Below are 23,715 nucleotides of genomic sequence, written 5' to 3'. Positions count from 1 at the left end.
CTCAGTTTTTAAAGGGAGAGAGGAGAGCTCATCTGTAAGTGTCTGTCTGTGTGCACTGGCCCCTGTTCATGGAGCCGCAGGTGTGGGAGTGACGGAGTGCACGGCCGCGTGCGTCTGGTGGAATGGCCCTTCTGCCTTGGGGGCGGCCGCTCTCACTCCCTTTCTGTGGCCTTGAACACCTGCTGTGCGGCAGCGTCACGAGCAGGTGGCTGTATTTGAAGCATGACCTGTAACTGTGAGCCCGGACAGGACACACGAAGCCTCACACAGACGTTGTCATTAATCCTCAGGCGGTCTTTTTACGTCTTTTCATTATTCTTGGTGTCAAGGATATGCGGTTTGGTTTGATTTTTTTCACACTTTGCAAATACTTGAGGCCGGTAGAAATTATATTAACAGCGCTAGCAAGGAGACCTGTTTAAGGCGGGAAATGTGTTCAAGGAAAGACCGTTCCCTTGCCCTGGTATTTTAATTACATCCTAAAATAATTGCATTCATCTTTAAGACTAGGAAAGTTTCTCAGCACATTTTCCTAAGTAACGTCAGAGTGTTTCAAGATTGCCATTTATGGGGAAATGACCGTTGCGGCCCGTGGAGAGGGACATTTTAATCACGTCGGTGGTATCACATTTGACACTGAGGATTGCCTTTGAGTTGCAGGCGGGAAAAGTTAGGTACATACTGTTAGTTACTTGAGTGATTTTTATTGGACTGTTTTTCTCCTCTTCTGGAAGTTCTGGAATGTTCGGTTATGTTCAGTTTCTCAAACAGAGTCTCTATCTTATTTCCTAGTTTTAAAAAAACAATATTTTGAAATTTAGATCTTTTTTCTCATATATAACTACCTCTAATATCAGAGTTCTGCATGTCATATACAGTAATGAAGAGATTTTCATAAGATCTTCTCCACAGTGCTTGAAGATTAGAACAGTATATTTAAATTCTAGCTTTAAAAAACAATTTTTTCACCAAACATGGAAAAGACCTTGATGCTGGGAAAGATTGAAGGTAGGAGGAGAAGGGGACAACAGAGGATGAGATGGCTGGATGGCATCGCCGACTCAATGGGCATGAGTTTAAGCAAGCTCCAGGAGCTGGTGATGGACAGGGAGGCCTAAGGTGTTGCAGTCCATGGGGTTGCAGAGTCAGACACGACTGAGCGACTGAGCTGAATAAATGATTAAAAATAGTAAAATGCGCCACGTGAAAAGCCTTATGCTCTTGCTATAAATTTTGTACTGAGATGTGTTTTCTGTCTTTCGAACCAGACCATTATTAAAAATGAAGCAGAAACCTGCTACCCTAGTATTTACTTTTTTAGTTAACGTAAGTGTTTTAAAAAGTGGCTTCTTCCCTGACTGAAGATAACAAGCAAACGTATTAATATTTGTGTTAGTTTCTTCTTACTGATGACTGAATCAGTCGCCACCACCCCCCACCTCGGCCCTGTACTCACAGGTTCCACACACATCTCACAGCACCCCGAGTCTCCATGGCCAAAAGTGGGAAGCAGTCAAGGTGCCTTTCGGTGGCACCAGTGGTAAAGAACCACCTGCCAGCGCAGGAGACAAGCGCAGGGTCGACCCCTGGGTGGGGAAGATCCCCTGGAGAGGGAAACGGCAACCCACTCCAGTCTTGTCGCCTGGAGAATCCCATGGACGGAGGAGCCTGCTGGGCTACAGTCCATGGGGTTGCAGAGTCAGACACGACTGAAGCGACCTAGCAGTCAGGCACGCAAGCTGCCTTTTAGCAGGTGAATGGGTGGCGATGACTCCCATGACGGTGGACCGTCATTCAGCACTAACAAGCCTCGATTGTTGAGTCAAGAGGAGCCCTGAGGAGCCTGGGGCCGGGGGGTCAGGTGGGGTGCATTAGGGCATATGGCCCGTCACCCCGGAGCTGGGAGCAAGGCCACACCAGCGTGCTTCCTGATCCAGCTGCACTAGGTACGCTGGGTGTGTGTGCCTGCACACACAGAAACACACCCTGACACACTCACAGAGACACAGACACAAACGACATACACACACACAGAGACAGAGGCGCACGCTGATGCACAGACACACACACACGCACAGGAAGACGAGGAGAGGGGCTTCCTCCTCACGGAGCTGGTGCTGACTGCATCAGAAGAAGAAACGTGAGTTCTTGCTGCGGGCACCGGAGGCCTGACTTGGTCTCCAGGCGCCCTCAGCTTCTTGTTCTAGAAGCACTTTGTAAGCACAGAATGCCCAGAGCATCCTTTAAAAAGAACCCAGCGGGCTAACGTCTGGCTCTCTCTCTGGACCTGAGGTTAACAGGGCCCAGGGTGAGTGTTCACCTGCTCCGGCACGCAGGCGGCCCTGAGGCCCGGCCTGTGCGCTGAGGGCAGCGGGCAGTGCCTGTCCTTGGGGACCGCACACCAAGCGTCCTCTTGCAGCCTCTTCAGGGATCGGACGGTCCCTCTGATGGCGTTCCTCCTCCCATCGGCCTGGTGGCCCTCCTTCCTGCATCCCTCGGGCAGCGACGAGCAGCTGAGACCGAGTCCCTGAGCCCCTGCGCCGCCTCAGCTGGGCTCCCGTGGGTCCAGTCCCGACAGGGAGCTGCGTGTGGACACGCGGCCTGGATCGCGATGTGTCAGCACGACTCATGGATCGTCTTCGATGTTGACAGCACAGAATCCTGTTAAACATTTTAAACCACTTCCGGTCACACGCAGACCTTAGGTACAAATAAACGTTTCCAGGGCAGGTTAAAATGAAACATTGACCATGGTTTAATTTAAGAAAACTCACAAGATGGAGTTACCTTGCTAAACAGGAAACAGCCTGATGGGTTTGGGGGCAGAGCGGGGCTTTCCAACAAGAGTTTTGCTCCTGGGTTCTATCAGTGGTTACGTTTTAAGGATTTACCTTTGGCTCGTCTTGAAGGGCGTCTGCGGTGGGTGCCTGTGTGGCCTGCGCGTCTGAGCCCCAAGCCCGTGGTGGTCGCCCCCGGGGTGACCATCCCCAGGGTGGCTGTCCCCATGACCCCGTGGTGGCCGGCCCCGTGGTGGCCCCCATGGTGACCGTCCCTGTGATCCCGGGGTCACTGTCCCCAGGGCGGCCCCGTGGTGACCGTCTGTGTCTTACAGAGCTGCAAGAACTGGCGGGCGGCGGTGGACCTGTGCGGGCGGCTGCTCACAGCCCACGGCCAAGGCTACGGCAAGAGCGGGCTGCCGACCAGCCACACGGCAGACTCCCTGCAGGTATGGCCGCGTCCTCCCCAGGCCACCGTCACCTGGGGACAGCGAAGGCTCCAGTGGTTCACGTGCGGAGAGCGGGGTTCTGAACGGCAGGAAAGCCCTCTGAGGAGAGGGGCAGCTGCCCAAGTCCTCGAGCCCGCCGCCCTGGCCGCGGTCTCTCATGCTGGCGTCCCCAGGAGCCCCCTCCCCAGCAAGACCATCCCCCAGGCTCTCCGGGTCCCTCAACAGGCAGGGAGGGGAGGGGCTCCGAGGCCTCAGGCACAGCGGCTGCGCCGCGCTCCCTGACCGTGCCCGCGGCCAGGGCAGTCCTCAGCAGACGTGGCTTCAGCTGCCGTGGGCCCAGCCCAGCTCTTTCCACTGCTGCTCCGAAAGCACCACTGAGTCCTGCCCCCTGGCCCCGCTGCCAGGCAGTCCCCCACCCCCTGCCCCAGGCAGGCCCCTTCCCCTGCCCCAGGCAGCCCCCTGCCCCCTGCCCCAGGCTGCCCCCTGCCCCAGGCAGCCCCCACCCCCACCCCCAGGCAGCCCCCCGCCCCCAGGCAGCCCACAGGCCCAGCCTCTCGGTGGGTCCCTTGCTGCGTGGTCTCTCTGAACCTCGCTTCTCTCATCAGCGGGACAAGGCTGACTCGGATCACCCCCGCAACCCCCGCAGTTGCCAGGGTCGCCAGTCCTGCCCTCTCACTTGGCGGCCATCGTTTTCCGGAAGGGACCCTGCATTCCAGCTGCTGGGAGCTGGCTGTGCACCCCTTCCTGCTCTCATCACGTGCCCCCGGGTCTCCCCACTTCCCGTGGAGAGTCCAGGTCCTGCACCAGCGCCCCCCCCCCCACCACCTCCCCAACCCCAGCTGGACTCTGCTCTCCTTCAGGCAGGGAGCTCTCTTTTTATATCCATTTTTATAAACTTGTAGTTATGCAAATTTCTAAGAAAGAGCATTAGTTTGGGAAGTGAGTGAAAGTCACTCAGTCATGTCCAACTCTTTGTGACCCCATGGACTGCACAGTCCATGGAGTTCTCCAGGCCAGAATCCTGGAGTGGGTGGCCTTTCCCTTCCCCAGGGGATCTTCCCCACCCAGGGATCGAACCCAGGTCTCCCGAACCCAGGTCTCCCTCGTGAGCCCCCAGGAAGTGTTAGTTTAGCCCTTGTTTAAATCTTTTTGAAATCAAGCTCTAACATCAGATTAACAGCCTCGGGGACTTTGCCGACCGGTGGTCCCACAGGCCGTGCAGCACAGCCTGAATGACAGTAAACTGCATTTAAAGAGGCGCGCCTGCGTTTAAAGCACTCAGTGGGGAGTAGGAGCCTCTGGGCCTGCTCTGCGCGGTAACCGTCGCATGCCTCGTGTTCTGTGCTTTCAGCTCTGGTTTGTGAGGCTGGCGCTGCTGGTGAAGCTGGGCCTGTTCCAGAACGCCGAGATGGAGTTCGAGCCCTTCGGCAACCTGGACCAGCCGGACCTCTACTACGAGTACTACCCGCACGTGTACCCGGGGCGCAGGGGTAAGGGGCGGCGGCGGGCGGCGTGGGCTCCCCTCGGCTCGTGGCTCGGCTGCTTCTCTGCGCTGTGTCTCCTTGAAGCTCAGCCCCGCCTCTGTGTGGACGCAGGGGAGGCTGGGGCTGCACTGTCTTAGTTCCTGGCGCTTCCTCCTCTGTCACCGTCTCACTCGCGTAACGGGCTGATGGGAGCCGGTCTGTGTTGCCCTGAGTTTCCCCAGACTTAGAGGAGGATTTGCAGCGTGGGGGACTTTGAGACCTTTAGCTTCCCTGGCATTAAAGTTCTGTCTCTTCCTCTGACTGCGGGAACTTCGCCCTCGTGGAGGAGGAGGGGAGGCAGGCTTTCAAGCCCGGAACAGGGCAGGCGTCCGGCGGTCGCCCTGATGAAGCTGGCTCACGGTGGTGATGAGACCGCCGGCCGGGCAGCGTGGATGCAGGAGGGGCAGCAGACCCCATCCCACGTTAGTGAAACATCCAGCCCCCGAGTGGCCCCCCAGGTCCAGAAGGTCTCCAGAAGACCAAGGGGGAAGGGACCAAAGCCAGGAGCCCCATGAGCCACATTCAGGGGTGCGGCCCCAGGCAGAGGGGATGGTCCTGGTCATTAAGGGGTAGGTGGGAGCTGTGCCCACCCGGCTTTGTCTCACCCGGTGGGACTCCTGCGGTGGGTCTGATGGTGTCTGCACGGGGTGGGCAGGGCACCACCTCCTCTCTGAGAGTCCCCCCCACACTCTCCCAGGGAGCTCCCACCTTGTCCCTCAGAGTCCCCCCCACACTCTCCCAGGGAGCCCCCACCTCCTCTCTCAGTGACCCCCCCACACTCCCCCAGCGAGCCCCCACCTCGTCTCTCAGAGTCCCCCCCACACTCTCCCAGGGAGCCCCCACCTCCTCTCTCAGAGTGCCCCCCACACTCCCCCAGGGAGCCCCCACCTCGTCTCTCAGAGTCCCCCCCACACTCCCCCAGGGAGCCCCCACCTCCTCTCTCAGAGTCCCCCCCACACTCTTCCAGGGAGCCCCCACCTCCTCTCAGAGTGCCCCCTACACTCCCCCAGGGAGTCCCCACCTCATCTCTCAGTGTCCCCCCCACACTCACCCCAGAGCCCCCACCTCCTCTCCCAGTGACCCCCCACACTCCCCAGAGCCCCCACCTTCTCTCCCAGTGACCCCCCCCACACTCACCACAGGGAGCCGCCACCTCCTCTCTGAGTCCCCCTAACACTGACCCCAGGGAGCCCTCACCTCCTCTCCCAGTGACCCCCCCCACACTCACCCCAGGACCCCCCACCTCCTCTCTCAGCATCACCCCCACACCCACCCCAGGGAGCCCCCACCTCCTCTCTCAGAGTCCCCCCACACTCTCCCAGCGAGCCCCCACCTTGTCTCTCAGAGTCCCCCCGACACTCTCCCAGGGAGCCCCCACCTCCTCTCTCAGAGTCCCCCCCACAGTCTCCCAGGGAGCCCCCACCTCATCCCTCTGTGACCCCCCACACACTCTCCCCAGGACCCCCCACCTGGTCTCTCTGTGACCCCCCCACGCTCACTGGGACGCCCCTCAGCCCGGGGAGCAGGCCATGGCCCCTCTGCTCCATAAGGCATGTCCATGCACTCAGCTCTGTGCACGTCACAGGGGCCCAGCGTCCCCTGGCTGTTGGGGGCCGCGTCCCCACTGGGGAGTGAGTGCCAGAACTTCCTTGTCCACATTTCCAAGCCTTCGCGGTCCGTCCCTTCCAGAGAAGACAGCGGGCAGCCTCCTGCCCCCCGAGCGCCAGGCTCTGTGGCCTCTGCTTACAGGGAGAGGCGTTCTGTGGAGACGCAACAGGCACCTACAGGGGAGGTTTGGGATGTTTCTCTTCAAAAGATTCTACCTGAAAGCTTTGATGATCGAGACTGCTCTCCCGTGCTTCTGGCAAGGAGCAGCCCTGTTTCCCTCCAGCCTAGGAAAAAGAAAAACAGTTTCTTGGCACCATGTCCCAGCTCTGGCCGGGTCAGCCCCCGCCTGGCCTGTGGGCGTCCCCCCCCCAGCCTCACTGCCCCTGGGTGCCCCCAGCCATGCCGTGAGCAGGACCCCGTGCTGGGCCCAGGGGTGGGCAGCTGATGCTGACGGCCGGTCTGTCTGCTACTAACAGAGAGTCAGACCTCCGAGCACACAGGCGCCCTAAACACTCACAGCTGCATAAAAATGCTGATTTTCTTTTCCTGCTGAGACCCACGTAAATTGTAAGTTCAAACAACTGTTCATACATCAGGTACTTTTAATTTACTGCAGGCTAAGAATGAGACGAGCTGGGGCTTCCCGTATGGCCCAGTGTCTAAGACTCCGAGCTCCCAGGACAGGGGACATGGGATCAGTCCCTGCTTAGGGAGCTGGATCCCATGTGCCGCAGCTAAGACTTGGCACAGCTAAATAAACATGTTTTCCTGAAAAAAGAATGATAGGAGACGGAGAAGCGGGTATTTCCAGGGCGGCCAGTGAACACGTCCAGCCCCGACCACGCTGAGTGCTCAGCAGCCCCGGGGTCCTGGTCAGTGACACCAGGCAGGGTGCTGGACCAGGTCCATTTGGGCACCGTGGTCCTGCTCCCTCTCCTCGGGGACAGAGGTTCGTGGAGATGACACCCAGCTTCCCGTGAAGTGAGAACCCAGGCCCTCGGGCCCAGGCGTGGGACGGTGCGTTGCCAGCCCAGCCCCAGCTCTCGGGACAGCAGTACGCAAACTGAGCGGGCCTCCCATCCCAGCTGGAATTGCAGTGTGTTGTCTTAGGGATAAAGAGGGGCTGGTCGCCCTGCAGCATTAAGCAGCTAATTTAAGTTATGAAATAGACACAAATCATACGTATATTTTAGCTAAAGCGTGCTAACATTCCTCCATAATGGTATGCTCAATGTTTACCAATTTTTCTTTCCATTTTGTGGTATAACAAGCATAAATGTGATGTTTTGATTCATTCGTTTCATTTTAGCTTGCAATACGTAAGCAAAGCAGGTCATTAAACTGCTGTAAAAAAGAAGCTGTAACGATATAAACAAATAACTTTTATGAATGAGCTTTAATATGTTTTATTTAAATATTGGGGATAGCTTTTACCCATTCAGAGTATTCAAAACAAGTCATGATGAATCACGAGCTAATATCATGAAGTCTCCCTTTTTCATTTTCACCCAAGAAAGGAAGACTCTTGTGGTCTTCTGTATTTCTCTGATACTTGCAGCGATTTCATGGAGTTCCTTGCAGGGGATTATGGTTTCCACACACTCAGGCTGCCTTTTAATTGGTTGTTCGGAGTCTCTCCTTGTTCTCATGAAACAGTGATGACGGTCACTGAACAGACCCAGGCCTGAGCGGGCTGGGCCGGGGCCTGGGGAGCCCTTCCTCTGGCCCTCTCCCTGCGCTGCCCTGGTCCGCGTCCTCCCCCTGGATCGCCGCTCCTCCTCGCTGCGGATGCGGCCCTGTACCTCGGGGCCTACAGGTTGGGTCAGAGGCTGCTCACGTCTGCACAGTGCTCGGCCGCGGTGTGTACAAGCCCCGGCTGGGGGCCGGGAGCAGACAGCTTGCGCCTCCCCTGGGCCCACGTGTCCCCCCACCCGGCTCTGACGGCCCCGAGGCCCCCATCAGCCCCCTTCCGCCCGCGTCCGCAAGGATGCACCGCCGCTGCTCTCTAGGCCCTGCCTGCTCTCCCTCCAGAATCACACAACGCACATGTCTAGTTCCCAGGCTGGATGCAGACACTGGTGAGCAGGTGAGCTCACGCGGTGGCCGCAAATTAACCACTCGGCACGTTCCAGGTGTCCCCGTTCGTTCCCCATGAGGCGACTGAACCGCCCCTGGAGTGAACGTCCTCTGTGCGGGCCGGGTTTGCGGCTCACCTCCCTCTGCCCACTCTTCTGAGTTGGGCAAGTCAGGTGTGTCTTCCTTACTCCGAGGAGGCTGGTCCGGGGTCCTGCCACCTTTCACGCAGCTCACCCTTTCTGCGAACTCAGGCGTCTGCAGTCTTTTCCTGGAACAGGCGGTCAGAGACACGGCCTCTTCGGTCGGCCTCCATCTCCATCAGTACAGCAGGGCGAAGCTGCCTCTGCCCTCCTCCAGACGCAGGAAACGGGGAGACGTGTGTGTGCCCTCGGCCTGCTTCAGATACAGCGCTCGAGACGCTGCTGGGTGCCTGGCCGTCCGGAACTCCCCATCTGCCGTGGGGCTTGGGGGCAGCACTGAATGACCCCTTAGCAATGAGTTATCTAGGACTTGCTCGGGCTGCCTCTTTGTTTCCAGCATCGGCATGGGTGAGACATACTGTGCCATCAGCCTGGCACAGACGTCCCTGACCTGTGTCCCCACGTCGGAGCACAGAAAGCTGGGGTGCCAGGGGGCAGGGAGACCAGGGAGGGTCCAGGGAAGTGAGCCCAGAGCAGTGGTCGGGCAGCGGGCCCTGCCACCTGGACAGCGAGAGGCCCTGCCCAGCTTTGCGAGGGTGAGCTGGGCCTGCTGACCACGGAGTCTGTGCTCTGCTGGGCGTCCGGCAGGCACCATGCCGTCGCATCTGCCCCTCGGGCCTCACAGCAGCCTGGCTGTGTCCAGCTCCCTGTCCTGCGCTGGTAGCCGGAGCGCTGGAGGGAAGGCGCCGCCTGCCCAGCACATGGGGCCAGTGGGTGGCCGGAGGCCCAGCCCATCCACGCCGGGAAGTCTTGGCCTGCTGAGGGAGGCAGGCCACTGGGGTCAGGCTGGCGTCCCTCCTCTCGCTTCGCCTTCCAGGCCCGCTGCCCGGTGGCTGTGATTCCTCGGGCACCTGCTGTGGCGCTGGCGGCCGAGCGGGCCTGCAGTCCTGCGGGGACTCCAGAGCGTGAATGGCGTAGGAGCAGTTGCTCTTAGTGCTTCCTAAATGATTCCTGGAAGCGCTCCTACAGTGTTTATGACGACCCAGAAGTCGGCGGGTCATGACCACACACGGGACCTTCTGGCAAGTCGGTCTCCTTCCAGATTCTGACACATGCTCTGTTTCAAGGCACGTGATCCCTGCCGGGGAGACGGGCCCCTGACTGGCACGGCGCCACACGGGTCGTGTTGCTGGACTCCACTGGCCTGAAGGGTTTCACCGATTCCCGGTGACTCTTCACACGCAGCGAGGCCGGGTTTGCCGGACTGAGAGAGCCAGTTTAAAGGTACTTTTGTTTGTATTTCTTTAAAGTAGGAAAGGCCTGACTCATGTCAAAGCAGCGTCTGCTGTTTTGTTGATGGGCCTGCAGGGTTCGCTTGGGGCCAGCGGCCATGTCCCGTCGTCTGTGCGTCCAGCGCCTGCATTCGTGTTGGCATCAAAACCTGCCGAGGGGTGGCTCTCCCGCTGCGCTGTTCAGGCTGGACGCAGCAGACGGCGTTTCTCCTGCCGCCCCTTTTCTTGTCCTGACTCCGAGCCGTGTTTTTCTCTAGGGAGGGGCATTTTTCTCTGTGTGTCATGAGGTTGTGTGTGCTTCCCTCGTGGGTTCTGTCCTTTGAGATGTGGAAGCTGCACCAGCCCAGAGGTGCCAAGAGAGAAGGGGGAAGCCGCCTCCCACCTGAGCCCGGCTGTCTCGGGGCCCCCAGGAAGGGGGAAGCCGACTCCCATCTGAGCCCGACTATCTCGGGGCCCCCAGGAAGGGGGAAGCCACCTCCCACCTGAGCCCGGCTGTCTCGGGGCCCCCAGGAAGGGGGAAGCTGACTCCCACCTGAGCCTGCTGTCTCGGGGCCCCCCAGGAAAGTAACGGGCAAAGGGTGACGTGTTTATGGGACACGAGTGCTGGCTCTCCCTCGCCCACCTTTTCTACTCTCGTCTGAGTAGAGTCCCAACTCCACACGTAAGTCACGGGGGCACATGGAGGGCCACCGCTGTCCACCTCCTGGGGCTGCGGGAGTCTGGGGCAGGTGCTCTGGTGGGGCTCGAGTCCACGGAAGACGCTGCATGGAGAGACGACGGCATGAGGGCCCAGAGCAGACATCGTGCGGGCACGATCTCTTGGCTTCCCTGTTCTGTCTGCGTTAGTGAGGGCCTCCGGTGCCACGTTCAGTACGAGCAGTGAAAAGGGGACATCCCTGCGTTACTCGGGCGCGTAGAGGAAAAGCATGTAGTTTCTCACCGTTCATTAGCTGTAGGTTTTCCTAGACGTTCTTTATCAAACTGGGGACATTTTCCTCCACTCTTCATTTGCTGTGAATTTTCATCATGAATGGATGTTGCTGCTGCTGCTGCTGCTAAGTCGCTTCAGTCGTGTCCGACTCTGTGCGACCCCATCAACGGGTCAAATGCTTTTCTGTTCCTTTGGGTTTATCGTGTGATTTTTCTCGTTCAGCTTGTTTGGCATGATGGGTTACATGGATATTTGAACGTTGAACCAGCCTTGCACACCTGGTCATGGTGGATAATTTCTCTTATACACCGTTAGATTTGACTTACTAATTTTTTGGTACATTCGATTTAATTGGATTTGGCTTGCTAATTTTGCCGAGGATTTTTGTATCTGTTCATCAGCCGTGTTGATGTGTAGTTTTCGTTTCTTGTGATGGTGTCTGGTTTTGATACCCAGGTAACGCTGGCCTCATAGAGTAAATTAGGAAGCATCCCCTCCACTTCTATTTTCCGGAAGAAACTGTGGAGAATTGGTACCTCTTCTTCCTCAGTGTTCTGTAGAACTCACCAGTGCCACCGTCTGCGCCCGGTGCCTTCTGTTTTAGAAAGTTATTACTTATTGATTTAATTTCTTAAATAGATACTGGCCTATTCACAGAGGGTCCACGAGCACCCTGTTCTGGAGCAGGTGGTGGCCTCTACCATTTTTCTCACTCTGTGAGAGCCTCCACGCGTTTGGGGCGTAGCTGTGGGCAGGGGGTGGCGGCCAGCCTCCTGCGGTCGTCGTCTGCGACACGCGCTTCACCGAGAGAGCCGGGACCCGTTTGAGAACCGGCATCACTGTGCACTCCGCCAGGAATGAAGCGCCATCCTCCCTGCTTCGGGAGCACCTGCGGGTTCCCGGCTGTGCTTGGCGCGGCAGACAGACTGACTCCGCCTTGGCTCTGCTTCCAGGCTCCATGGTCCCCTTTTCCATGCGGATCCTGCACGCGGAGCTTCAGCAGTACCTGGGGAACCCCCAGGAGTCCCTGGACCGGCTCCACAGGGTGAAGGCCGTGTGCAGCAAGGTAAGCCCCGCCCCGCTGGGCCGCCCCCTCCCCGCCTGGTGGAGCGCTCAGCCCGCTGCCGCCCTCACAGCACCCTGTCCCCACCCCATCTCCGCGCCCGCTCTGGGAAGGCAGGTCGCCTAGCTCCTTGTGGCTATGCTCCTTGCTCTTCTTGCTGAAGTTGCTCTGGGGGATGGTGGGTGGGTTTTGGCAAAGCTCGAGGCCTAAAACCCTTCTTCCTGGTGCTGTCAGTAAATGAAAAGCAGAAGCGTTTCCTCTTGTATAAAATCACAGCTGTGAACGTGTGCCCGGGCTCCCGACCGCTCTCACATCCTGTGGAGGCTCCGAGCACCTGTTCCATGTCTCACAGGTGCTGGAGCCGGATTTAAGGAGATAATGGCTGGAAATGTTGCAGAATGAAAGCAGATTACACTCATGACGACTCCGTCATGACGACAGCTGTCACTCGTAATTCTGGCTCCGAAGGCAGCTGAGGTTCAACAGCGCTTCCCGGGTTGTCCTTGGTTCTAAAGCAGCCGTTATGTGGCAGGCGTAGAGTGGCGCCAGCGGATCAGACTGCTCCCCTGGGCGCTGGGGCGGAGACGTCTGGCTCGGGGTCTCCCCAGCTTCAGCCCCCTTCCCGCCCCCTGCCGGCTCGCCCAGGTGCAGTGCTCTTGGAAGGCAGGGGCTTTCAGAGCTGTGACTGAGCAGTTAGGAGCAGCGACGTTTGACAGATTCGCAAAATGGGGTTATTTGTACCTGCTGAACTCCTCCGGTCCCCAGTTGCTCTTGGTGGACGCTTCTGGAGCTCCTGGGTGGTCCTCTGGGTTCCCAGCAGGAAGTGAGGGCTGGTTTACCTTGTCATTGAAGTTTCTCACTCTGAGCTGACTGGGAAGAGTATTGTTTCAAAGTATAACGGACACCAGGCGTGTCCACAGATCGTGGTTGGAGGGACTTCGGAGCCAAGCAGACTCTTCCTAGCAGGATGACTGGCCCTTGGAAGCCTTGAGCGGCTCGTGTCGGGAGGAGGAATGTCTCTGGCCTCCTCCAGGCTGCCATGGGGTCAGATGATGGATGCGGACCAGCGCTTGGCTCCTGGGAGTGCTTAATGCTCCTTCAGTGGCCTGGGGAAGCTCCAAGAAGCCTCTTCTCACTTTGAAAAGCCTCTTTTCCAGAAGTCTGGAAGAGACTGGTAGGGCTGGGAAGGTCCCAGGATGCTCCAGGGGAATCTAAGCCCCTCTGTGGACTCGGTGGGTCATTAGTGAGTCATCAGGGCTGGCGCCCAGGGGTCTGAGGACTGGACACTTCGTACATAAACCCGGTCCTCAGACCGTCCCCACCCGTCCCCGCCTGCAGCCCGGGAGAGGCCGACAGTTTTCTCCTGGACAGAACCGCCAAGCGCCTGCCTCCCGGGCCCTGGGCCTCCCTCCGCTGCTGTCCATGGTGCTGATGGCGCCTGCCCCACCCAGGACCAGCCCAGGACAAGCTGTACCCTGGGCGGGGGCAAGGCGGTCGGTTCCACGCAGCCTCTCAGCTCTGGTCACGCCAGCCCCGCCCGCAGGGTGGAGGACTGTCTCCCAGACCCACACTTTATCCTGAGTCCTCCCTCCTCACCTCGAGGCAGCATCTTCACTTTTCAGAGCCACTGTTACTTCAGTACTGCAGCTGCTTCGGGAACTGTGTGCTCTGGCCTGGAGCCGGAGTGGGGCTGACCTGCCCCCCGAGCACCTCCCAGGCTGGGCACGCTGGGTGCAGCCCACCTGGGTGGTTCTGGGAGGCAGAGGCTCACGGCCTCTGACCCGCACCGTTAGTGCTCCTGGAGGGCCCGCGGGAGCCTGCACGGCCCTTGGGCTGGGAGAGCCAGGACCCCGCTCCCCTTCCTCGGCGCCTCCAGCGCTCACTTTGTCACTGTCCCCAATCAGTGGCCCATCAAGACTTCTGTTCCTGGTCAGGAGACGGCTGATAAGTAGCTGGAAAATGTGGCCTTGTTTGGACCAACTAGCTCATCTTTGCAGCTGTTACACTTGTAAAACGCAGGTGTGTCCTGAGCAGTCATGGTAGGACAGGCCTTTGTGTTCATGGCAGGTCGTCCTCCTCCTGGTGTGAAGTGCAGACCCTTGAGGGCGAGGAGGTCCAGTGGCCCTTCCCGGGCACAGGGACAAGGCCAGGGAGAGTCTGGAGCAGCTGCTTTGCTGGCGGTGAGCTTCCCCTCTAGGGTGAGCCTCGGAGGGCGTTGCTGACGGCAGGGTGAGCCACGGAGCGAGGGCGTCTCCGCAAAGCACGTGCCTGAAGCCCGTCGTCACAGAACCGGGAGCTCTCCGCCAGACGCCTGTTGACACGTCTTTATTTTTCTCTCCAGCAGACAGTGTTCACTGTTAACAGTTTTGTTCTCCTCATTCTGCCCTCCATGAGAATCTGTCCTTTGCCCAGATCACCAGGGCAGCAACTTCCTTTCTTTCAGGGAAACAGTCACAAAAGAAGTGATTCAAGGACATTAGCCAAACAGTAAAACCGGTGTAAAGTGACAGATGCTCGGAGCTTAAGTGATAGATGAGTAAAGGGCCACACGCCTCAGGGGTCCTGGAGGAGCGAGACTGATGTTTTCATAGAAGTGAATAATTGTCCTCTTGTGTCCCATACCCGAAGCTTCCCAGACAGAGCGGGCGCGCGCTCCGCATGTCTGGGCTCCCTGGGCGCTCTGCGGGCGTCGTCAACCCTGACCCTCAAGCCAGAGGGTCACTACTCTGTCTGCCATCCGCCCCGTGCATCCCAAGCGGCGACACTCGATTCGTGTCCCCGGGAGACCCTCAGCAGAGAAACCTGCTGCTCCTGGAGCGTCTCAGCAGAGCGTCCAAAAGCAGACTCACTACTGTTGTCCTTGCGTGTCCCGCAGATCCTGGCCAACCTAGAGCAGGGCCTGGCGGAGGACGGGACCACGAGCAGCATCGCGCAGGAGAACAGGCAAGGTCAGTGCCGCACGTGTCCCCGGGCCGGCCCAGGCCTGCTCCGGGCCTCAGCCTCTGTCCGTCTCGCCTCTCCCACGCGCATCTCCTCGCTGCTTTCCTCCCAGAACGAGCATCCTTTCTAGGAGGTTCTTACCTCAGAGTTGCCCCTTGGTCCTGGCAGCAGGAGGAGGGTCCTCCCCGGGCCTGTTCTGCCCCGGCCTCTCCACCCTCCCACCCCACATCTCCTCTCCCGCCAGCCCTCGGAGCCTGGCGAGGCAGCTGGGTTAGGAACCGATGCTTCCACGTAAGCGGGTGGGACACCCAGGCCTCGGGCAGGCAGGCCGCTGTCACCAGGGCTGCGGTGCTGACGCCCCTGTGTGACTGTCCACAGCCCTACAGCGGGGAGCCCCGCCCATCCACAACCCGCCGGGGTGGCCCCGCTACACGACGGGCTCATCTCCTGGTCCAGTCAGGCTCTGTCCCCCTGAAGCTGGGCGGCCGTCGAGAGCACAGCCCGAGGAACGCGCCAAGGTGCACAGGAAGCCGTGGCCAGGGCAGGGCCACAGACGTGGGGGCTGCATCCGTCTGTGGCTGGGCTGCTGGCCACGTCCCTGGGCGCTCACCCCTCCTCTTTTTCAGCCTCCGTGCAGCTGTGGCGGTCCCGCCTGGGCCGCGTGACCTGCTCCATGGCCAACTGCCTGCTGCTCATGAAGGTACCGTTTCCCAGAGGCGGGGGCCCTGGGCGCTGGGGGGGAAGAGCCCCTGTGCGGCATGCAAGCAGAGGGGCCAGGGGCACGCCTGGGGTCCACGTGCTTCAGTTTCTACTAAGTGGAATGTCCGCAGAGTGCAGCGCTGACACTCGGTGCTGCAGCGGGTCTGAATGGGGCTCCTGAAGTCCTCGCGCTCCATGCCTTTCGGGGTCCTGGCCCCGTGCTCACCAAGGGGGTCCCCTCGCCCTGACTCCGCCTGCCATCCGCGCTCTCTGAACCCAGCACAGAACCGACACGGTGCTTCAGGAGTGCCTGTACTACAAATGAGGGTTAATGTGAAATTTTAGATGATTCTTTAGTATTCTTGAGTTAAAAAGGAGTGAAGCATCTTGCTGTCACAGCCTCGGCACACTTGTGTATCTGGCTGCCACCTGGGGCAAGCCCGTTTGGACAGCAGCGTGAGGCCATGGTGCCGAGCCAGCCTCGTGGGTGGTGGGCAGTGGGCTCTGGCATCAGTTCTGCCGGGTGACCTGACGGTCGCTTACCTTTTTGATGATGAGCTGTCTGTCCATATGCCTCAGCCCTGAACGTCTGCCTGGAATGCTGTCAGGCAGAGTGGCCTGAGTCACAGCCTGGATGTCCCCCAGCCCCTTGACGGGTCACCTTGCCCTGCCCAGCCCTGCGCCCTGGCCACTCAGGGCACCATCAGGCCGCGGCTGCCCGACCAGAGTAGATGGTGCTCTCCCTGGAGAGCTCAGTGCAGCTGAAGTCCCTGAAAGGGCGGCGAGTCCTCACCCAGCAGAGGACCGTCTCCGGGAACAGCCTCCGGCCAACAGCACCTCTGGGCCGGGCTCCGGGTCACGGGCAGCCGGGCTCCTGGGAGCACGCCTGAGCCCAGTGCTGCAGCCGCCCCGGGGCCCCCGTCCAGGTCTGAGAGGCCCGGGGCCACTGCACCCCCAGGAGAGGGCCCTCGCCCACTGCACGCTCTCGTGGACACGGGCACTTACATGCATAGGGCACGTCAGCGGGTGTGGCCGGCTCCCCGCAAGCACTGGGGGCCCAGTTCACTTGGATGAGCTTCACTCAAAGGTGCTGGGCTGGCGGGTCTGCTTCTGGTTTTCCTGTGGAACGTCCCCGGTCACCTAACGCCCCAGTTAGCAAACTAGTGACTCCAGTCCTGGTCTGCATGAAGATGGAGGCGAGTAAAGAAAGAGAAGTACCTTGAGGGGTCTGACAGAGGCTCAGGAGAAAACTGCCGTGGAAGCCTGTGGTCTGCGCCTGCGCCCGTCAAGAGATAGCAAGCTGTTATCACGAGCCCCAGACGGTGTCCGCAGACGGGACGGGCCGGGCCACCTGCCATCCAAGCTCCGGCCCCGAGGGCTGACAAGCAGGAAAAAGTTGGTCCGGGTGAAATGCTAGTTGCTGCTCAGCAGATGGAGGGAGCAAGACCCCCAGGCCAAGCGCACAGCCAGACCCCCGGGAGAGGAGGGCTCTGGGGACCACGGCCACGCCCAGACCCCAGAGCCCGGCCCGCTGGGCCATCTGCCCCGCTCCTGGCGGGTGCCGTGTCCCCTGCTCACGAGGTCTGTGGGTGCCGTGTGCGCGGAGCAGGATCTCCTGACTCTCGAGTGTTCCCGCAGGACTACGTGCTGGCCGTGGACGCGTACCGCGCGGTCGTCCAGTTCCACCCAGAGCAGGAGCCCCAGGTGCTGAGCTGCATCGGCCGCATCTTTCTGCAGGTGCGAGGGGTGGGGGTCGGGGGCTGCACCTCAGCGCGTCCTGTGGGTCTGAGAAAGCGAGGAAGGGTGTCAAGTCAGACGTCTGTTGCTGTCAGAAGGCGGTTTCTTTTTTGGTCCTGGTTTGACTGTACTGAGTATCAAGCCTCCAGCTTCGAGGTGATGGGGAGGCCAGTCGCTACACGTCAGTGTACGTAGATTTCCGTCAGGCAGTGCACAGACGGGTGGCTGAGGCCTTGCCCTGTTGCTGTAGAAACGTGTTGATGCGAGGAGCCGGCCACCGTGGGCTCCTCTCCCGCCCCAGACCCCCCAGGGCCCCTGGCACCCTCGTCCCTGGGAAGGAGGGGAGAAGCAGGTGTGGGAGCGTCTTCAGTTTCCACCACTGAAACACTCAGGGCGCAGCCGCCAAAACCCTGCGCTCCGGGGGAGGGCCCTAGCTCTTTGCAGCTGAGGCTGGTCTGGGTTTGTGTGTGCATGTGCATGCGTACACGTGCGTGCGTGTGTGTGTGCATGCGTACACGTGCGTGCGTGTGTGTGCGTACATGTGCATGCGTACACGTGCGTGTGTGTGCGTGCGTGTGCGTGTGCGCCCACTGTTCTCAGGAGCACTTGGTATCTGTTTTCTGTCTTCATAGAAGTGGCTTGCTTTTTCTCTCTCTGTCCTCAGATAATTCTAGAATTATCTGTTGCTGGAAGATATGAAGAATTGACTCAAAGGCCTGAGCCACACTCCTGGGGCTTGTGGGACAATTTATCAACAGCTTTAGTGTTCCATGTGTGGGAGAGGTTTCTTCTCTGTTTCTGGGATCAATTTTGGCAGTTTAGAGTGCCAAAATAGAGATCACATGTCCGCTCCGTGTGTCCGCGTGCATTTGCTTGGAGTCCTGCAAAGTCGTCCTCTCCCATAATCGCTTCAGTCTGTTGCCCAAGGGCGCTTCTCCCCTCTCGCCTGTGATCCTGCTCCACTTACCTCTCTTGTCCTTGACTGCTTCTTCCATTTCTTATCTCATGTTTTCTTCACATAACTAGTTTGGGCTTGTTTGTTTGCTTACTAGATATATCACAGTGCTTTTTATTATTTGCCTTTTTAATTGCCTTTTTTATACAACTTAATCACTCAGTTTCTGACATGTGGACAGATGTTGACATCCTGCTCTGTCCTGAATGGCTTTTGCGTTTTGTTTTTTAATGAAAAATGACAGTTAGTAAGTGGTCACCTAAGTTTCACCCCGCCTGACACGTCCCCACCTGACACTGGGGAACTGTATGTGTGGGTATAGGTCTAACATCGTCACCTGAATTGACTGCTTCATTTTGTCAAAGCAGATTGGAGACATAAAAGCAGCTGAAAAGTACTTTCAAGACGTAGAGAAAGTAACCCAGAAATTGGATGGACTGCAGGGCAAAACCATGGTTTTGATGAACAGGTGTGTATTTCTTTTCTGTGATCTCCAGCTTTGCTGAGCCGTAACTGCAGCACGGTGCAGGTTTAAGGTGAGAACAATAATGACTTGACTTCCATACATTGGGACATTGGGAAGTGATGCCCACAAAATAGCGAACACTCATCACCCCATACGGATACAAAATGAGAGACAGAGCGCACTCTCTCGGCGTTCACGGTAACGCACAGCGGTGTGGATGCTGTTCCCGGTGCTGTACGCTGCGCCCCGGGTGCCTGTGGACCACCTTCATCCAATCCCTGCCCTCCTTCCCCGGTGACCACAATTGAATCTTTCTCTGTGAGTTAGTTTGGAGTGTCATTGACCTGAAACACCATTCGTTCCTGTTACACAGCATAGTGACCTGATGTTTCTCTCTCTTACGAACTGCAGCACGACTAGTCTAGTTACGGTCCGTCTGCCCACAAAGATAGGGCGTTACTACGGACTGCGTTCCCCGCGCCCTCCCGCGAGGTTCCACTTCCTGGAGCTGTCCCCTCAGTGTCCCCGCCACACACCCGCCTGCCTCCCGACTTCCGAATCATCCGTCCCGTGTCGCTTATTTGCAGAGCTTTCCTTCACCTCGGTCAGAATAACTTCGCCGAAGCGCACAGGTTCTTCACAGAGATCCTGAGGGTGGACCCCTCGAATGCAGTGGTAAGACGCCCCGGGCAGAGGTGGTGCGTCCGCTGGCGTCGGGCACCCTCCAGGGCTGGGGGGCCTGGGCCGCCCGCACACCCCCACCCAGCCCTGCCCCCGCCCCGCAGGCCAACAACAACGCGGCCGTGTGCCTGCTGTACCTGGGCCGCCTCAAGGACTCGCTGCGGCAGCTGGAGGCCATGGCCCAGCGGGACCCGCGGCAGCACCTGCACGAGAGCGTGCTCTTCAACCTGACCACCATGTACGAGCTGGAGTCGTCCCGCAGCCTGCAGAAGAAGCAGGCCCTGCTGGAGGCCGTGGCCAGCACGGAGGGCGACTGCTTCAACACGCACTGCCTCAAGCTGGCCTAGCGCGCCGCGCACGCCCCCGGGCCTCCCGCTCGGCGTCTGCCCGCCGCCGCCTCCATCAGGCGGGCTGCAGACGCGGGGCGCGCACGCACGGGGCCAGGGGCGTCCCGGGGCCACTCCCAGCAGCCTCGCGGGAGAGCGGACCCGTAACACACACGGTTCTCGCCCTGAGCCGGAGGGTTCTAGAGATTCGTAGATGGGGGGAGAGGGCCCGCTCCCCCCGCCCCATAGCTGCAGCTCCACTCTGCTCCCCGGGGCCTTTTCCAGCCTCTGCTGAGCCCCTCGGAGGAATCTGGTGTCAGGGGAGCGAATCCGTTCTTCATCCTGCGCGTTTCCAGCACAGGGGGCGGGGGCGAGGACACGGGCCTGCGTGTGCAGTGGGGCCAGGACAGGGGTCACCGTTCTCAGCTCTGGGGTCAGTGTCTGTTCTCATGGTCACGCCTGCCTTTAAAGTGTCTAACGCACCTGGATTAAAGAACTCTGGCAGGGGCTCTTGAAGTTACCCAGCTCTGCTAATACATCTTAAAACAGTTCACTTAAGATTCTGATATAAACATGTATTGCATAAAGCAGAGCCGAGCTCTATTTCTAGTCATTTCTGTGGTAAACACAAATGCAGCATCTCCTGGGCAGACGGTCTCAACGCAGTCGTGGAAACAAATTAGTTACCCTGTGAAATAGGAGAGACAGGAGAGGCCGCCAGAAGGACCCGGCCTACAGCTCCGGAGACAATGAGGGGCGCCTGCGGCTCAGGCAGGGAGGGGAACCCCACCCCCACCCAGAGCATCCGCGGCCTCTGGACTAACACTTGGGATCTACCTGCTTTACACTCTGTTTTCCTGTAAGTTTCTAAATCAAATGCATCAAGTACTGTTGGCCTGCCTCCCGGGCCGGGGGGGAGGGTCCCAGCCCAAGGGAGACCACACCTTGTGCCCCCCGGATCCCAGATCCAGGCCTCAACTGCACATCGCACACCCAGGAAGCACCCCAAAAGCTGCTGCCCCGGAATCTCCCCAAACCCCAGCATGGCCGTCTGCAGAGATGGGCCTCCAAGGAGGTGTCCAGGTGGGATGGAGTCCCGAGGGTGGGCGCCCAGGGGCGCACAGGAGAGGACCCAGCGAGGAGCGAGGCCCAGGGACCACCCTGCAGCCCCGGCCCCAAGCCTCCAGCCCCCAGGCCGTGACAGGTCAGCGTTGTCTGCGGGGCTTGCCACTCGAGCTGAGACAGCCACACCCCTGGGGGCCGCACTCCCCACCCCCCACCCCACCTCCCGCAGCCGTCAGGGAGCCTCGTGGGAACACACGCTCACACGTGTGTGAGCAGAAAAATGATGGAGCATTTCTGGAAAATAAACTGGCAACTGACTCAGAAGTTTTTATAATAGAGTGTTTTCATTCATCACCACATATTCCTGAGAGGCATTCATGAAAGACCATATCATTTAAAAAGTTAATGACCTGGAAAAGTCCTCAAAGGTATGTTTACACGAAGCATATGTTAATAGAAAAGGCTGAAAACTGATACTTGATGTTAAACTACAGTCACAGGAAGGATGGGCTGAAACGCAGTTTTATTTTCCCTTTTACGACTGAGCTTATGTTTCTACATAATTGTGTGTGTGATTTTTATAAGCAGTGGGAAAAGTCACCAAAACTGGTAAATGTTTTGCCTTTAAAAAATAGGCAGTGATTTAAAGAAGGTGGTGAGAGTGTGCCGTGCTCCATAGCTGAGGAGCGCACACAGCGGTTACGGGGGAGACCCGAGCATGTGTGGGCGTGGGCATGCCCACGCCTCCAGGTGTCAAGGTCAGGATGCGTGTGCCCTGAAATACCATTCACGTTTAAAACAAAATAGATACATTGCTGACTGCTAGTCTAATGGGAAAGATTAGCAATCTCTTCAGGAAACTTAGAGATACCAAGGGAACATTTCATGCAAAGATGGGCTCAATAAAGGACAGAAATGGTATGGACCTAACAGAAGCAGAAGATATTAAGAAGAGGTGGCAAGAATACACAGAAGAACTATATAAAAAAGATCTTCACGACCCAGATAATCACGATGGTGTGATCACTCACCTAGAGCCAGACATCCTGGAATGTGAAGTCAAGTGGGCCTTAGAAAGCATCACTATGAACAAAGCTAGTGGAGGTGATGGCATTCCAGTTGAGCTATTTCAAATCCTAAAAGATGATGCTGTCAAAGTGCTGCACTCAACATGCCAGCAAATTTGGAAAACTCAGCAGTGGCCACAGGACTGGAAAAGGTCAGTTTTCATTTCAATCCCAAAGAAAGGCAATGCCAAAGAATGCTCAAACTACCGCACAATTGCACTCATCTCACACACTAGCAAAGTAATGCTCAAAATTCTCCAAGCCAGGCTTCAACAGTACGCAAACCCAGAACTCCCAGATGTTCAAGCTGGATTTAGAAAAGGCAGAAGAACCAGAGATCAATTTGTCAATATCTGTTGGATCACCAAAAAAGCAAGAGAGTTCCAGAAAAACATCTGCTTCATTGACTACACTAAAGCCTTTGTGTGGATCACAACAAACTGTGGGAAATTCTTCAAGAGATAGGGATACCAGACCACCTGACCTGCCTCCTGAGAAATCTCTATGCAGATCAAGAAGCAATAGTCAGAACCGGACATGGAACAACAGACTGGTTCCAAATTAGGAAAGGAGTACATCAAGGCTGTATATGGTCACCCTGCTTATTTAAGTTATATGCAGAGTACATCATGTAAAATGCCAGGGTGGATGAAGCACAAGCTGGAATCAAAATTGCTGGGAGAAATATCAATAAACTCAGATATGCAGATGACACCACCCTTATGGCAGAAAGTGAAGAGGACCTAAAGAGCCTCTTGATGAAAGGAGAGTGAAAAAGCTGGCTTAAAACTCAACATTCAGAAAACTAAGATCATGGCATCTGGTCCCATCACTTCATGGCAAACAGATGGGAAACAGTGGAAACAGTGACAGATTTTATTTTGGGAGGCTCCAATATCCCTGCAGTTGGTGACTACAGCCATGAAATTAAAAGACACTTGCTTCTCAGAAGAAAAGCTATGACCAACCTAGACAGCATGTTAAAAAGCAGAGACATTACTTTGCCAACAAAAATGTCCCTATAGTCAAAGCTGTGGTTTTTCCAGTAGTCATGTATGGATGTGAGAGTTGGACTATAGGGAAAGCTGATATCAAAGAATTTATGCTTTTGAACTGTCGTGTTGGAGGAGACTCTTGAGAGTCCCTTGGACTGCAAGGAGATCCAACCAGTCCATCCTAAAGGAATTCAATCCTGAATATTCACTGGAAGGACTGATGCTGAAGCTGAAGCTCCAATACTTAGGCCACCTGATGTGAAGAACTGAGTCATTGGAAAAGACCCTGATGCTGGGAAAGATTGAGGGCAGGAGAAGGGGACGACAGAGGATGAGATGGTTGGATGGCGTCACCAACTCAATGGACAGGAGTTTGAGCAAGCTTCGGGAGTTGGTGATGGACAGGGAGGCCTGGCGCGCTGCAGTCCATGGGGTCGTAGAGTCAGACAGGACTGAGCAACTGAACAGCAACAAATACACTGTAGATACACGTGATTTTCTTCGTGGGTTTTTTTTGTTGTTTTTAATTTGTTTCTTGGCCGTGCTGGGTCTTCCTTGCCGCGTGTGGTCTTACTCTAGTTGCAGTTGCGGGGGCTTCTCGTGGTGGCCTTTTTTTTTGCCCAGCATGGGCTGTAGGCTCACAGCTTTCAGTCGTGGCACGCGTGCTTAGCTGCCTTGCTGCATGTGGAATCTTCCCTGAGCAGAGACTGAAGCCTCATTGCCTGCATTGGAGGGCAGATTCTTAACCACCAGGGAAGTCGTCTGTAGACAGATACACATTTGCAGAACTGGAGAAAAACACATGCAGGAGCCTCGTGGCTCAGAGTGACTGTCCCAGCAGCACAGGCACCAGGGGCTGTTTAAGGACAGGGATACCCTCTGCCACCTTGGCCTGGCATGGACAGCGAGGCCAGAGGTCCTGAGA

General features: G+C 57.5%; 1 protein-coding gene across 4 annotated transcripts in view; it reads left to right on the top strand.

The window, feature by feature from the left end:
• The window catches only part of TRAPPC12 (trafficking protein particle complex subunit 12), a 36,458-nt gene extending 15,406 nt beyond the window's left edge, over positions 1-21,052 (top strand). For 2 of the 4 annotated variants that reach the window (XM_086414045.1, XM_086414046.1), the window contains exons 4-12: positions 3,113-3,226; positions 4,578-4,716; positions 11,750-11,862; positions 14,735-14,807; positions 15,426-15,499; positions 17,137-17,235; positions 18,559-18,659; positions 19,244-19,331; positions 19,442-21,052. In XM_086414045.1, the coding sequence (XP_086270171.1) occupies positions 3,113-3,226; positions 4,578-4,716; positions 11,750-11,862; positions 14,735-14,807; positions 15,426-15,499; positions 17,137-17,235; positions 18,559-18,659; positions 19,244-19,331; positions 19,442-19,684 (1,044 nt within the window). In that variant the 3' untranslated portion in view covers positions 19,685-21,052. Of the gene's footprint in view, positions 1-3,112; positions 3,227-4,577; positions 4,717-9,700; positions 9,858-11,749; positions 11,863-14,734; positions 14,808-15,425; positions 15,500-17,136; positions 17,236-18,558; positions 18,660-19,243; positions 19,332-19,441 lie in introns of all 4 variants that reach the window. The other 2 variants (XR_015168793.1, XM_086414047.1) reach the window with 2 other exon arrangements.
• Positions 21,053-23,715: the final 2,663 nt, after the last annotated feature.

This window comes from Bos grunniens, chromosome 8 (assembly GCF_055505025.1).
Source record: "Bos grunniens cultivar Pamir isolate PY7600 chromosome 8, Bosgru_T2T1.0, whole genome shotgun sequence".
In the NCBI taxonomy this organism is placed as follows: Eukaryota; Metazoa; Chordata; class Mammalia; order Artiodactyla; family Bovidae; genus Bos; species Bos grunniens.
Note: the sequence above shows the minus strand (reverse complement) of the source record. Positions and strands in the feature narration are given on the sequence as shown.